We start from the raw sequence: 14,321 nt of genomic DNA, 5'->3' as shown, positions 1-14,321 counted from the left end.
CTCTGTATTACCGATACTGTTACCAAGCAACCTCCCCATTCTAAAGACTTTGAAAGCAACAACGCCCATCTGTCACCTAAATGTCGTCCCCCAAGATGCAAATCGACGAAAAGCGCGAATTAGAGACGAGCAAACCGGCGGATTTCTCCTTCAAAAAATTAAAACTCCTCGAAGGTGAGCCCCTCCCAAATTCGCCTCGACCCAACCCTGCTTTGCAGCGACAGGGCCGGAGCAAGCGCGCGCCTCCCGGCTCGGCGGGGTGCCCGAACGCGGAGCCCAGCACAAAAAATTCCTAACCCGGTCCGTATGGCTTAACAATAATCGGCTGAAAAATATCAAAAATTTGGACGTGTTTATTGACTCGATTTTGGAGTTTCCCGAACGTTTGGGATGGATCGATTTTTCCTTCAATCAACTGACGGAGATTCAAGACACGATTTTGAAATTTTCCGATTTGAAAATCGTTTATTTTCACGGGAATTGCATCGAGAGTTTGGACCAGATCCTCAAATTGAAGAATTTGAAAATGCTGAAAACTATCACTTTTCATGGGAATCCCATCTCGAATTTGGCGCATTATAGGAACTATATCATTGCGGCTTTGCCACAAGTGATGAAGTCGAGGTTTATTTGGTTTTTATTTTTTCGCTCGATTTTTAGATCGACAATTTAGATTTTACGCCGGTTTTGAAAAATGAGAAATTGGCCCCGAAACCGGCCGAATTTTTGAAGGATGTTCGAGCGATAAGGGGCACCAAGGAGGTGAATAAGGGCGACGATTGATTGATTTAATCAATTTTTCTTAAATAAATCGGAAAAGACAGCTATTGTACAGTTTCTTTCGGAAAAAAAAACAGGCGAGTTCAACATTCTCCGGTTCATTTCTAGTTCAAGGAGTCAAATTTTACATTACAATGCCCAGTGGAAAATAAACTGACGAAAACTATACCAATGAATAAAGAAAAAATTCACTGATTGCAAGTCACTTCACTTATTTCTTTTGTTTAATCTATTCGTTGTAAATTATTTAAGAATATTGATTAACGAATGGTTGGTTCTGCAATTTGTTAATTCATGATTTTACCAAGATTTATTTAAAATTATGTCAATAAATTGACCCAACAGTCGGTGTTTTGTTTACTTACAGAATAAATAATTTCATGACAATGACAATAACATTTGTAGACAATCACCTCCAACACTTACATTTTTATTTCAAACGAAAGGAAATCCGATCAGTGGCGTAGCAAAGTTGTCGATTTCACTATTCAAGACTTTAGGTTTCTTACGAAACTTCCTAATTTTAGTTCGATTATTATTTTTATTAGAATGTTCCAGAACGCATTTGAGTGTTAAATTATGATTTTTGGTGCATTTTATTTTTTGGTTGGTGTACGTGATATTAATTTTTGCGTTTGAATAAATTATTTAAATAAACCGTGTTTTTAATTTTTCCCTTGAATTCATCGAGACTTCCCATTTTTTGTTCAGGTTCTGAATATCTAAATTTTCAATTTTCCGAATTACTTCAGACACTGTCAAAATTGGTTAGTTTTCTACTATTCCCATTCCAAATTCAAATTATTTATTTCCGTTGTATCAAAATTTCCAGTTTTTCCATTTCAGTATAATTCCCAATTTTTATCCCTATACCTTGGACAAATTTAATTTTTTTTTATTAAAAAAAAATTTTTTTGGCAAATTCAGTTAAATCTTCCATTTTTTCGCGTTGGTTGAAGCGTGTTAGAATTTTTTTCTCCTTTCCTTCACTCAAATTTCTTAGAATATTTATTTTCATAATTAGACGAATTCAGAAAAATATTCCAAATTATACCTAGATTAGATTACATTCGTTAATTAGGTTTAGTATTTTCTTATGAGTTCATAGGTTTTCCTACTGCAGAATCAATTGAGATTTTTTAATTTTCTATGCTTTCTACACAGATTTACATATTCATAGATTTCCTGTTGTTGTGCTGCTTTTCTTCTTCAAGGTTGTATTAAACTCCGCCACTGTCCTCCTCTATTTATTCAAATAACCAACGAAATTTTATGCCCCCACCTCAACTGAATCACTATTTATCATTTCTGGGACAACCTTTAATTAGTCGTTTATTTGTTGTGTCCCACAATGTCCACGAGTGACATACGTGATTTTTTCAAAAACCAGACACTTTTCCTAACCGGAGGTTCGGGTTTTGTCGGTAAACTAATTCTAGAAAAACTCCTACGAGAATGTCCCGACATCAAAAAAATCTTCCTGATTTTGCGTCCGAAAAAGGGCAAAACGTCCCAACAACGCTTCGACGAACTGTTCGACATGCCTGTAAGTACCCCAGAAAAATTCAAAACTCAAAATAATTCCAAAAAGTGTTTCGAATTACTCAAATCGATGAAAATCAACATCTCGGAGAAAGTTTTTTTGGTGGACGGTGATTGTCAAGAGCCTTTTTTGGGCCTCAGTGCCCAAAATTTGGACTTGTTGCGCGAGGAAGTGACGTGCGTTATCCATGCTGCGGCCAATGTTAAATTCGACCAAAGTCTCAAAGAGGCAGCTTTCAATGTTCGAGCGACTCGAGATTTGCTCGAATTGGCCAAACAGATGCCAAACTTGAAGGTAATGAAAAAAATCGCGATTTTGTCGAAAAATGGGTTGTTTTAGAGTTTTGTCTACGTCTCGACGGCTTATTCCAACTGCCTTAACCCTCACATTAGGGAAGATTTTTACGAACCACCCCTAAAACCCGAAAACTTACTCTCGGTGGTGAATTCCCTCGATGACGATGTTTTGACGAAAATAACACCATCGTAAGTACCAAATGGATTTTTAAGGGCCATTTCACGAATTTTCTAGTTTGTTGGGCCCTTGGCCCAACACTTACATCTACACCAAATCCATAACTGAGGATTTAGTCAAATCAGCTAGTACTAGCCTCCCGATTGCCATAGTACGCCCAGCTATCAGTAACTCTCCTAGCACTAGTATTGAATTTTCTAGTACCGAGTCAATCAGTTGTAGGTTCGATCAAAGAACCAGTCCCTGGCTGGATTGACAACTTTTACGGAGTTGTTGGTATAGTTCTAGCTGCATCTTTGGGCGTTTTGAGGAGTCTGAATGCAAAACTAGACGCCATAGCACCCATAGTACCGGTCGATTATGTCGCCAATGTAATCATAGCAGCGGCTTGTAAAACCGGAAGAGAACAACCGAAATTCCCGGTCATTTACAACTACGTCCGCTTTGGCAAAAACAGTCAACTCACTTGGGGTAACAACCAATCTTTGCTAGATTTTGCCCAAAACATACGTTCTTCTAGACCAATTTATGAAAAAAGTGGAGCCCGAATGTTGGAACGCAGCGTGTGATAAAGTCGTTTGGTACTTCGGCTTCAAACTACGCGAAAATAAGACTTGGCACAACATTTACATATTTTTCACGCACACTGTTGTGGCCCACATTGTTGATTTCGTCCTGCTCTGTGTCGGAAGACCGACTTTGTGAGTTGGAGAAAATGGGAAAGAAGTGTCTAACTTATTTTTACAGAGCTGTGAAAAATTACGAACGTCTCAATAAACTGCTCGACTTGATTTCGTATTTCTCGACCCGGAGCTGGACTTTTGACACTGATAATGTTACAAAATTGTGGCACGAAATGAGCGATGATGATAAGAACAGATTTGAGTTTCATTTGGATTCGGTCGACTGGAATTCGTTTGCCCACGACAGTGTTTTCGGAGGAAGAAAATTCCTTCTGAAGGAAAGTCTCGATACTATTCCAAAAGGAAAACGGAAACTTAGAATTCTGTTTTTTGCGCATTATACTCTAATGGCCGTGTTTTGGTTTCTCATGTATAAATTTGTAAGGTTTTTGTTTGGTTCCTCTTTCTAATAAAGTTGGTTAAAATGAACGATTTTTATTTTTGAATGCCCGCCAGTAAGCTTTACGCAAATATTTTGAACACTTTTTATGCTTTATGCAAAATAAATTCAAAACTGTTACAAACGAATACAATGTTAATGTTGCATTTGCAAAACGCACTGCACTTATAACAAAGTTGCACAAAATCTTGTTAGTTTTCCCAACACTCAGCAATGGAAACGAGTCAAATCGCCAACTTCTTCAAAAACCAAACACTTTTCCTAACCGGAGGAACCGGTTTTGTTGGCAAACTAATCCTCGAAAAACTCCTTCGGGAATGTCCCGAAATCAAAAAAATCATCCTAATTTTGCGCCCCAAAAAAGGCAAAACGTCCCAAGAACGATTCGACCAACTCTTTGACTTGCCTGTAAGTAGTAGCCCCAAAAACTAGCCAAAATAACGCCAAAAGTGTTTCGAATTGCTCAAATCCACGAATATCAACTTTTCGGAGAAAGTCTTTTTGGTCGATGGTGACTGTCAGGAGCCTTTTTTGGGCCTCAGTGCCCAAAATTTGGACTTGTTGCGTGAGGAAGTGACGTGTGTTATCCACGCTGCTGCCAACGTTAAATTCGACCAAAGTCTCAAAGAGGCAGCTTTCAATGTTCGAGCGACTCGAGATTTGCTCGAGTTGGCCAAACAGATGCCAAACTTGAAGGTAATTAAAATGATCGCAATTTGGTCGAAAAAAAATATTTTAGAGCTTCGTTTACGTCTCGACTGCTTATTCCAACTGTTTGAACGCTCACATTAAGGAAGATTTCTACAAACCACCCTTGAAACACGATAATTTACTATGGTTGGTCAATTTTCTCAACGATGATGTTTTGACAAAAATAACACCCTCGTAAGTAACCCAATTTTTTGAGTACCATTTAGTTAATGTTCTAGTTTGTTGGGCCCTTGGCCCAACACTTACGTCTACACCAAATGCATATCTGAGGATTTAGTCAAATCAGCTAGTACTAGCCTCCCGATTGCCATAGTACGCCCAGCTATCAGTAATCCTAATTGTAGTATTACATTTCTAGTACTAACTCAATTTCAGTTATAAGTGCGTTCAAAGAACCAATCCCTGGCTGGATTGATAACTTCTATGGAGTTGTTGGTCTAGTTTTAGGTGTCGGTTTGGGCGTGATACACAGCTTGCATCTAAAATTAGATGCAAAAGCGTTATTAGTACCTGTCGATTATGTTGCAAATTTAATTCTCGCAGTCACTTGTAAAACAGGACGTGACAAATCGAAAAAAACACGCATTTATAATTACGTAAAAATGAGGAGGAATGACTTGACTTGGGGAGAATTTTTGAAAATAATCGAAGGGTACTATTGGAATTATGCGTCCGTTAAATGTATCTGGTACTACAGTTGTCAATACGTCGAGAGCAAACGCTGGCATGACATACGTATTTTTTTCTTGCACACGGTTTTGGGATACGTCGTCGATTTTGTGTTGTTTTGTCTCGGAAGACCTACACTGTTAGTTGAAATTATTTTCTTCCAAATTCGTAATTTTTTTGAGTTTGTAGCGCCGTCAAAAATTACGAAAGATTGAACAAACTTTTGGAATGCACTTCGTTTTTTGCGATCCGGAATTGGAGTTTTGACGATTCCAACGTACGACGATTATGGAATGAATTGAGTGATGACGATAAGAAAACTTTTGAATTTTATTGCGACCAAATGGATTTGAATAGTTATGCCTTCGATAGTATTTTTGGAGGAAGGCAATTTTTGTTGAAGGACTCACAAGACACGATTCCTCGTGCGAGGAAAAAAGTGAAGATTTTATTTGTGGCACATTATACTCTCCTTGCAATCTTTTGGTTTTTGGTTTACCAGCTTTTGATGTTTCTCTTTAGTTTGATATTTTTGTGAATTTTGATTCGTTTTTCAATACAATTTGAAATAACAAATGTCTGTCATTGAAGAAAACTGTTACAAACAGAAATATCTTGAATTTTTTTCGTGCAAATAAAAATATAAAATCGAACCAAGACCGTAACAAGTGAATTTAATGTAAATATTGTACTTGAGAATTAGTCCAAACGATTCAAATGAAAAAAATTCAAATGTTCAAAATTTTTCCCAATCCTTTTCCCATATGGAACCGAACCAAATCGTCAACTTTTTCAAAAACCAAACACTTTTCCTAACCGGAGAAACAGGCTTTGTTGGCAAACTGATCCTGGAAAAACTCCTCCGAGAAACTCCCGAAATCAAAAAAATCATCCTAAACCAAAAAAAGCAACAAGGTCTCTAGAACCAACTCTTTGACTTGCCTCTAAATAATCCCAAAAAAATAGCCAAAATATAACAAAAAAAACAGCAAAAAATGTTTCGAATTATTCAAAACGAAAAAAATCTACATTTCGGAGAAAGTCTTTTTAGTGGACGGTGATTGTCAAGACCATTTTTTGGGCCTCAGTGCCCAAAATTTGGACTTGTTGCGCGAGGAAGTGACGTGTGTTATCCACGCTGCTGCCAATGTTAAATTCGACCAAAGTCTCAAAGAGGCAGCTTTCAATGTTCGAGCGACTCGAGATTTGCTCGAATTGGCCAAACAGATACTAAACTTGAAGGTAATGAAAAAAATCGCGATTTTGTCGAAAAAAAGGGTGGTTTTAGAGTTTCGTCTACGTCTCGACGGCTTATTCCAACTGTCTTAACCCTCACATTAGGGAAGATTTTTACAACCAACCCCTAAAACCTGAAAACTTACTCTCGGTTGTGAATTCCCTGGACAATGATGTTTTGACGAAAATAACACCATCGTAAGTACCAAATGAATTTTTAAGGGCCATTTCACGAATTTCTAGTTTGTTGGGCCCTTGGCCCAACACTTACATCTACACCAAATCCATAACTGAGGATTTAGTCAAATCAGCTAGTACTAGCCTCCCGATTGCCATAGTACGCCCAGCTATCAGTAACTCTCCTAGCACTAGTATTGAATTTTCTAGTACCAAGTCAATCAGTTGTAGGTTCGATCAAAGAACCAGTCCCTGGCTGGATTGACAACTTTTACGGAGTCGTTGGTATAGTTCTAGCTGCATCTTTGGGCGTTTTGAGGAGTCTGAATGCAAAACTAGACGCCATAGCACCCATAGTACCGGTCGATTATGTCGCCAATGTAATCATAGCAGCGACGTGTAAAACCTGAAGAGAACAACCGAAATTCCCGGTCATTTACAACTACGTCCGCTTTGGCAAAAACAGTCAACTCACTTGGGGTAACAACCAATCTTTGCTAGATTTTGCCCAAAACATATGTTCTTCTAGACCAATTTATGAAAAAAGTGGAGCCCGAATGTTGGAACGCAGGGTATGATAAAGTCGTTTGGTACTTCGGCTTCAAACTACGCGAAAATAAGACTTGGCACAACATTTACATATTTTTCACGCACAATGTTGTATCTCACATCGTTGATTTCGTCCTGCTCTGTGTCGGAAGACCGACTTTGTGAGTTGGAGAAAAGGGTAAAGAAGTGTCTAACTTATTTTTATAGAGCTGTGAAAAATTACGAACGTCTCAATAAACTACTCGACTTGATTTCGTATTTCTCGACCCGAAGCTGGACTTTTGACACTGATAATGTTACAAAATTGTGGCACGAAATGAGCGATGATGATAAGAACAGATTTGAGTTTCATTTGGATTCGGCCGACTGGAATTTGCTTGCCCACGGCAGTGTTTTCGGAGAGAAAAAATTCCTTCTAAGGGAAAGCATCAATAGTATTCCCAAACAGACGCGAAATTTTTTAATTTTTTTGGTTTCTCATGTATAAATTTGTGATCTTTTTGTTTGGTTCCTCTTTCTAATAAAGTTGGTTAAAATGAACGGTTTTTATTTTTTGAATACTCTCCAGTTAGATGTATACAAATATCGTACATGACATAAGCGGAGCAAGACACGTGATAATTTGGCATAACTTGATCTAGAAATACTGAATTAAAAACACGTCCCTATTCCCCCGCTGTCGGTCATTACTCATTACATCCAATCAATGTTCTCCTTCAAAAAGTAGGAATATTTGGTCTTTTTCTAGCAAAACCTATCGATTTTCATAATTGTTTGTTTTTCTTTCGTAACTGGTGAATTTTCTTGGCACTAAATTCATCACTGGGTTCCAGTACCATACAAAATTCTAAATTTGTGCCCTATTTTACTCTAAAAATTAATTATGTGAGACTTGAAACCAGTATTTAATTTTTCCGTCTATTTATTTCGAATTTAGATACAAAATGAATACAAAAGACAAAAATTTATAAGACGAAATGATACGAGCCTACACAAAGTTTGCCGGAATGTCACGAGGTGATACGAGCTTTTACGAAGAACCAAAAGTGATGAAAAACGCAAATTTGACTATTATTATTACGTAAGAAATATTGTGAATTTTATTTGGAACAAATGGAGTAGAATGGTGATACACTCACTGACAGGATTCTTACAGCGTGAAAAAAATGAAGATTTTGTTTGTTGCACATTATACTCTTCTTGCTAATGTTCATACTATCTTTTGGTTTGTGATTACCAGCAGTTAATGTTTCTCTTTGATTTAATAGTACTTTTGTAAATTTTGATTCGTTATTCAAAAAAAAAGTCTGAAATAACCAATGCCTGTTACTGAATACCTTGTTTCCGAACAAAACTCTTAGAAACCGGAAATATCCTGAAATTTTTTTATGTAGAAAATGTAAAACTGGAATGAAGGTCGTTACAAGTGAATTCAATGTAAATATTGCACTTTGCAATTAATCAAACGCTATCCCCACTGGAAAAAACTTCAAATATTCCAGTATTTTCCGAACCCTTGTTAGTTCTCACTATGGAACCGAACCAAATAGTCAATTTCTTCAAAAACCAAACACTTTTCCTAACCGGAGGAACCGGCTTTGTTGGCAAACTGATCCTCGAAAAACTCCTTCGAGAATGTCCCGAAATAAAAAAAATCGTCCTAATTTTGCGTCCAAAAAAAGGGAAAACGTCCCAAGAACGATTCGACCAACTCTTCGACTTGCCTGTAAGTACCCCAGAAAAATCCAAAACTCAAAATAATTCCAAACAGTGTTTCGAATTACTCAAATCGATGAAAATCAACATTTCGGAGAAAGTTTTTTTGGTGGACGGTGATTGTCAAGAGCCTTTCTTGGGCCTCAGTGCCCAAAATTTGGACTTGTTGCGCGAGGAAGTGACGTGTGTTATCCACGCTGCTGCCAATGTTAAATTCGACCAAAGTCTCAAAGAGGCAGCTTTCAATGTTCGAGGGACTCGAGATTTGCTCGAGTTGGCCAAACAGATGCCAAACTTGAAGGTAATGAAAAAAATCGCGATTTTGTCGAAAATAGGGGTGGTTTTAGAGTTTTGTCTACGTCTCGACGGCTTATTCCAACTGTCTTAACCCTCACATTAGGGAAGATTTTTACGAACCACCCCTAAAACCTGAAAACTTACTCTCGGTGGTGAATATCCTCGACGACGATGTTTTGACGGAAATAACACCTTTGTAAGTACCAAATGAATTTTTAAGGGCCATTTCACAAATTTTCTAGTGTGTTGGGCCCTTGGCCCAACACTTACATCTACACCAAATCCATAACTGAGGATTTAGTCAAATCAGCTGGTACTAGCCTCCCGATTGCCATAGTACGCCCAGCTATCAGTAATTCTCCTAGCACTAGTATTGAATTTTCTAGTACCAAGTCAATCAGTTATAGGTTCGATCAAAGAACCAATTCCCGGCTGGATTGACAACTTTTACGGAGTTGTTGGTATAGTTCTAGCTGCATCTTTGGGCGTTTTGAGGAGTCTGAATGCAAAACTAGACGCCATAGCACCCCTAGTACCCGTCGATTATGTCGCCAATGTAATCATAGCAGCGACTTATAAAACCGCAAGAGATCAACCGAAATTCCCGGTCATTTACAACTACGTCCACTTTGGCAAAAAAAGTGAACTCACTTGGGGTAACAACCAATTTTTGCTCGATTTTGCCCAAAAATACGTTCTTCTAGATGAATTTATGAAAAAAGTTGAGCCCGAATGTTGGAACGCAGCGTCTGATAAAGTCATTTGGTACCCCGTCTTCAAACTACAAGAAAATAAGACTTGGCACAACATTTATATATTTTTCACGCACACTGTTGTGGCTTACATTGTAGATTTCATCCTGTTTTGTATCGGAAGACCGACTTTGTAAGTTGTAGAAAATGGTAAAGAAGTGTCTAACTTATTTTTACAGAGCTGTGAAAAATTACGCACGTCTCAATAAACTGCTCGCCTTGATTTCGTATTTCTCGACCCGAAGCTGGACTTTTGACACTGATAATGTTACAAAATTGTGGCACGAAATGAGCGATGATGATAAGAACAAATTTGAGTTTCTTTTGGATACGATCGACTGGAATTCGTTTGTCCACGACTGTGTTGTCGGAGGTAGAAAATTCCTTCTGAAGGAAACTCCCGATACTATTCCGAGAGGGAAACGGAAACTTAGAATTTTGTTTTTTGCTTATTATACTCTAATGGCCGTGTTTTGGTTTCTCATGTATAAACTAGTGAGGTTTTTGTTTGGTTCCTATTTCCAATAAAGTTGATTAAAATCAACGATTTTTTTCTTGTTTGTCATCGCTTCAATATTTTTCAAATTAATTCTGTTTGTACTTGTACAATAGACGAAATTCACATTGCTAATTCAGCTAAATAACACAAGCCAAACTGTAATTCGTCTTCAGACTTGAACAAATAAAATTATGATGTATGAAGCGATTGTACTTTTTACAACGAATAATTAAAATTTGGAAAACATAAATACACCTTTTCTCGCCCACACCAGCAGTCCAATACAATGTCGTCGAGCGAAATTAATACTTTCTTCAAAAACCAAACCGTCTTCCTTCTCGGTGGTACGGGTTTTTTGGGCAAAACCCTAATCGAGAAACTCCTGCGATTCGACCAAATCGCAAAAATTTTTCTTTTAGTGCGCCCCAAAAAAGACAGAAGCCTCGACGAACGCTTCGACGACTTATTCAATTTTCCGGTAAGCCCCTATTTGGTAAAACCCCAAAAAGCGTCCAGTTATTAGTGTTTCGAGCGTTTGAAAAAAGAAAATCCGGAATTTCGAAAAAAAATTGTCTTCGTCAGTGGTGATTGTGAGCGCCCCAATTTAGGGATTTCCCCCGAGACTGAAGATGTGCTAATTGCCGAAACAAGTATCGTGATACATGCAGCCGCTAATGTCAAGTTTGACCAACCTTTACGAACAGCCGCCTACATCAATGTACGAAGTACTTGGGATTGCCTAAAGTTGGCCAAAAAAATGCCAAAATTAAAAGTAATTTCGCACGAATTCAAATGAGGAATTCAACTATGTTTTTCAGGCCTTTATTTACGTGTCCACCGCCTATTCCAACTGTCCTTACATTGATATTGAAGAAAAGTTTTACACACCATTGGTGACTCCCCGGACTTTACTTCAAATTGTCGACTCGTTGGACGACGAAATTTTGGATAACATAACTCCAGGGTAATTAAAAATAGTGGCAAAAGTGTGTCATTTGACCCCAGTTTCAGATTATTGGGCAAATGGCCCAATGCTTATGTTTTCACCAAAACAATAGCTGAGGATTTGATCAAATCTGAGGGAAAAAACCTCCCAATAGGAATAGTACGACCAGCGATAGGTAGAATCAGATTTATGCCAACTTTTGTACATTTCTGAAATTTTAGTGGTGACATGTGCCGAAGAACCAGTGCCTGGATGGATTGACAATTTCTACGGTGTTATAGGAATGACAGTAGCTATAGCTCTAGGTATTGTCAGGAGTGTCCACGCTATAAAAAAGGCCCCTTGTCATTTGGTACCTTGTGATTATGTTTGTAATTTTATTCTAGCTTCTACTTGGAATGTGGCCCAAGAAACGTAAGAAATAATGACTTCCAAAAAAAATTATTACACCAATTTTTTAGAACGGATCAAATTACAATTTTTAATTATTCCGGGTCGAACAAAAACCTCATATCTTGGCGTAAGTGCTTGTATTTAAATTTTTAAATTAACTTAAATTAAATCCAACATGGTTTAGAAAAATATGCCCAATTGATCGAAACCTGTGCTTGGGATTACCCCTCCACTAAAATTTTATGGTACTATGGGTTCAGTTTCACTGATAGTAAATTGTACCACGACGTCCAAACGTTTCTTTTTCACACCGTTGTATTCTCGTTGGTCGACTTGGTCCTATTTTGTGTTGGCAAAAAACCAATGTAAGTCACAATTGTTAAATTATTGTCTTAAAAAATTGTCTCCATCAGGGCTGTGAAAAACGTCAAAAGACTGAACTACACCCTAAGCAAAGTGTCCTATTTCACGTTGAACAAGTTCAGTTTCAAGCATGAGAATGTCGACAAACTTTGGGCAAAAATGAAAAGTGATGATAAAAATTTGTTTCGGTTTGATATGAGCGACTTTCATTGGGGGAATTATCTCAGGAAGACAGTTGAAGGGGGGCGAACTTACTTACTGAAGGAGTCGCAAGAAACCATTCCTTTGGGGCACAAAAAAGTCAGGATTTTGAGAGTCGCTTATTACTCGTCGCTTGTTTTGTTGTTTTACTGTCTTTTCCTTTTTGTTAAACTCATTTTACACTTTGTTATGTAATTTTCTAAATTTTTTCTGTAGTTTTATTTCATTTCCTTAAACTAAAATCCCTACCACCAAACCAACACAAAAACCGATCGGTTAGATTTACAACTACTGTGACCTACGATTTTGAAATTATATTAGCAACACTAAATGTAGAGACAGAACATTTAAACGTAGCAAATTTCGACACTTTTTTAGACGAAAGGTCACAAAATATATTTGCTAGTTTCTTTAAATTATTATTTGGCTGATACGAAATAAATTTTAGTAATAGTGACTAAAATTTGCCGAATAACAAATATGAGAAAACTGGATTCTTATTTCATTTAGATTAAATTATCATTGCGAATTAATGAAAAAAATTAAAGACTTAATATGTTTTCTTAAAGTAAAAGGTCTTGTTGCAAAATAAAATAACGTCACAATTACAAAACAGTTTTATTTAATTAATTTTTGCCGCATTTTTTTACCCTATAAATAATTTACAAAACTATCAATTCTTACTGTTGTTGGTGTAGTATTTTCATTACGATTTAGACCGCGAAGAAATCACTTTGTAATCGGTTGCCCAAAAAATATTTTAAATCAAAATAATTATTACTTATAAAATCTCACTGCACCAAATTATAATAAAAAAATTGATCGTTTTGATATGTAGTTCATTTCATAAAGATACAGAACTTATTGTACATAAAACGAGATAAAACAAAAATGCAGTAATCCAATAAAATGTAGGTATCTACTGCAAATTGCTTTTAATTGTTTCAATTATTAATCACACAATACATTTGATTAACATTTGTATTTGTTAAGGACTGGTTTATAGAAAGCTCGATTAAAGTTAACTGCACTGTTAAAAGTTAACAACGCAAATAGACCAATCAAATTGGTTCATTTAGGTCCCGTGATCAGTTATTCAAGCATTTAATTGCAGATTAACTTAATTTTAAGTCGTTGTTACAAATTAACAACGCGAATAGAACAATCAAAATCGTTTAATTTGGTCATGTAATCAGTTAATCACGCATTTAATTGCGGATTAAATTGTTAAACTGGTCCTAAGTGTTTCAAAAATTTACAACCACAATTAAAGATACCCATGAACGTTAGAGCAATGCATTTATGGAAATACCCTGATTAAAATTTTAACCATTATTGCAAATAAGGTTCATTGGAAATAATTAACACCACAAGATATAAGACTAAAATTTTCCAAAATTGATGCATATTTATTAATTTTAAATAAAAAAATTTCAAGTCTGTCGCGACGTTTCGACATTTTAATAAGAAGTAAAAAAGATTATGAATTTGTTTGCAAATTTAATTTATTACTTAGTTAATGCAAAATAAGTTTAAGGGCCGGTTTATAGGGTGTTAAAATTTAATTCCTTGTTAAAAGTTAACAACGCGAATTGGACCAATCACATTTGTTCAATTTGGTCACGTGATCAGTTAATCACGCATTTAATTGCGAATTAAATTAATGACGCTTCTATAAACTGGTCCTAAGGGTGAGTTAACAGAACATTTTAATTGCAGTCAAATTTTAATTTGAGATTAGATAACTTGATATTTGACAATGCATTTTAAGTGGCAACTTAAGGTCGAATTAGTCTAATTCGGAGTTAAGTTTTAATTTCGTTTTCTGTAAAATACACCGACTCATAATTCCTATTATAACAAACAAATACAGTAACTTTTAAGTAGTTAAATTATGTCACTATATTTTGTATCTGTTTAATTTTTATAAGT

At 36.4% G+C, this 14,321-nt stretch overlaps 5 protein-coding genes across 5 annotated transcripts; all 5 read left to right on the top strand.

The window, feature by feature from the left end:
• The first annotated feature begins 23 nt into the window (after positions 1–23).
• On the top strand, positions 24–823 carry LOC100141599 (leucine-rich repeat-containing protein 51). The gene is made up of 3 exons (XM_001812324.4): positions 24–174; positions 219–610; positions 661–823. The coding sequence occupies exons 1-3, from the start codon at positions 81–83 to the stop codon at positions 781–783; spliced, it is 609 nt and encodes a 202-aa protein (XP_001812376.1). The 5' UTR covers positions 24–80; the 3' UTR covers positions 784–823.
• A 1,260-nt stretch (positions 824–2,083) lies between these two features.
• Positions 2,084–3,909, top strand: LOC100141869 (fatty acyl-CoA reductase wat). Its single transcript, XM_015982449.2, has 7 exons — positions 2,084–2,326; positions 2,372–2,617; positions 2,663–2,808; positions 2,855–2,964; positions 3,014–3,268; positions 3,318–3,498; positions 3,545–3,909. Exons 1-7 carry the CDS (start codon positions 2,132–2,134, stop codon positions 3,888–3,890), a joined length of 1,479 nt encoding a protein of 492 aa, XP_015837935.1. The 5' UTR covers positions 2,084–2,131; the 3' UTR covers positions 3,891–3,909.
• A 120-nt stretch (positions 3,910–4,029) lies between these two features.
• On the top strand, positions 4,030–5,836 carry LOC100142091 (fatty acyl-CoA reductase wat-like). Its single transcript, XM_015982450.2, has 6 exons — positions 4,030–4,288; positions 4,331–4,576; positions 4,620–4,765; positions 4,810–4,919; positions 4,967–5,399; positions 5,450–5,836. The coding sequence occupies exons 1-6, from the start codon at positions 4,094–4,096 to the stop codon at positions 5,796–5,798; spliced, it is 1,479 nt and encodes a 492-aa protein (XP_015837936.1). The 5' UTR covers positions 4,030–4,093; the 3' UTR covers positions 5,799–5,836.
• A 128-nt stretch (positions 5,837–5,964) lies between these two features.
• Positions 5,965–7,323, top strand: LOC135266850 (putative fatty acyl-CoA reductase CG5065). Its single transcript, XM_064358185.1, has 6 exons — positions 5,965–6,162; positions 6,227–6,502; positions 6,549–6,694; positions 6,740–6,849; positions 6,899–7,153; positions 7,203–7,323. The coding sequence occupies exons 1-5, from the start codon at positions 6,025–6,027 to the stop codon at positions 7,081–7,083; spliced, it is 855 nt and encodes a 284-aa protein (XP_064214255.1). The 5' UTR covers positions 5,965–6,024; the 3' UTR covers positions 7,084–7,153; positions 7,203–7,323.
• Positions 7,324–8,732: 1,409 nt separating this feature from the next.
• On the top strand, positions 8,733–12,597 carry LOC659998 (uncharacterized). The gene is made up of 15 exons (XM_966262.3): positions 8,733–8,948; positions 8,994–9,239; positions 9,286–9,431; positions 9,478–9,587; positions 9,637–9,891; positions 9,940–10,120; positions 10,167–10,506; positions 10,731–10,964; positions 11,010–11,258; positions 11,305–11,450; positions 11,498–11,607; positions 11,654–11,846; positions 11,894–11,952; positions 12,010–12,190; positions 12,239–12,597. The coding sequence occupies exons 1-15, from the start codon at positions 8,754–8,756 to the stop codon at positions 12,582–12,584; spliced, it is 2,991 nt and encodes a 996-aa protein (XP_971355.2). The 5' UTR covers positions 8,733–8,753; the 3' UTR covers positions 12,585–12,597.
• Positions 12,598–14,321: the final 1,724 nt, after the last annotated feature.

The sequence above is a fragment of the Tribolium castaneum genome, chromosome 8, assembly GCF_031307605.1.
Source record: "Tribolium castaneum strain GA2 chromosome 8, icTriCast1.1, whole genome shotgun sequence".
Classification (NCBI taxonomy): Eukaryota; Metazoa; Arthropoda; class Insecta; order Coleoptera; family Tenebrionidae; genus Tribolium; species Tribolium castaneum.
The sequence above is the reverse complement of the archived record's forward strand: the minus strand, read 5'-3'. Positions and strand labels throughout refer to the sequence as shown.

Bases quoted from the DNA above. Each gene is read 5' to 3' on its own strand.
- LOC100141599 (XM_001812324.4), top strand. From the start codon at position 81: ATGTCGTCCCCCAAGATGCAAATCGACGAAAAGCGCGAATTAGAGACG. The intron at 175-218 runs GTGAGCCCCTCC...CCTGCTTTGCAG, and splicing joins AAAATTAAAACTCCTCGAAG to CGACAGGGCCGGAGCAAGCG. The intron at 611-660 runs GTGATGAAGTCG...CTCGATTTTTAG, and splicing joins TCATTGCGGCTTTGCCACAA to ATCGACAATTTAGATTTTAC.
- LOC100141869 (XM_015982449.2), top strand. From the start codon at position 2,132: ATGTCCACGAGTGACATACGTGATTTTTTCAAAAACCAGACACTTTTC. The intron at 2,327-2,371 runs GTAAGTACCCCA...AATTCCAAAAAG, and splicing joins ACGAACTGTTCGACATGCCT to TGTTTCGAATTACTCAAATC. The intron at 3,499-3,544 runs GTGAGTTGGAGA...TTATTTTTACAG, and splicing joins TGTGTCGGAAGACCGACTTT to AGCTGTGAAAAATTACGAAC.
- LOC100142091 (XM_015982450.2), top strand. From the start codon at position 4,094: ATGGAAACGAGTCAAATCGCCAACTTCTTCAAAAACCAAACACTTTTC. The intron at 4,766-4,809 runs GTAAGTAACCCA...TTAATGTTCTAG, and splicing joins TTGACAAAAATAACACCCTC to TTTGTTGGGCCCTTGGCCCA. The intron at 4,920-4,966 runs GTAATCCTAATT...ACTCAATTTCAG, and splicing joins CATAGTACGCCCAGCTATCA to TTATAAGTGCGTTCAAAGAA.
- LOC135266850 (XM_064358185.1), top strand. From the start codon at position 6,025: ATGGAACCGAACCAAATCGTCAACTTTTTCAAAAACCAAACACTTTTC. The intron at 6,503-6,548 runs GTAATGAAAAAA...GGGTGGTTTTAG, and splicing joins AACAGATACTAAACTTGAAG to AGTTTCGTCTACGTCTCGAC. The intron at 6,695-6,739 runs GTAAGTACCAAA...ACGAATTTCTAG, and splicing joins TTGACGAAAATAACACCATC to TTTGTTGGGCCCTTGGCCCA.
- LOC659998 (XM_966262.3), top strand. From the start codon at position 8,754: ATGGAACCGAACCAAATAGTCAATTTCTTCAAAAACCAAACACTTTTC. The intron at 9,240-9,285 runs GTAATGAAAAAA...GGGTGGTTTTAG, and splicing joins AACAGATGCCAAACTTGAAG to AGTTTTGTCTACGTCTCGAC. The intron at 9,892-9,939 runs GTAACAACCAAT...ACGTTCTTCTAG, and splicing joins AAAAAGTGAACTCACTTGGG to ATGAATTTATGAAAAAAGTT.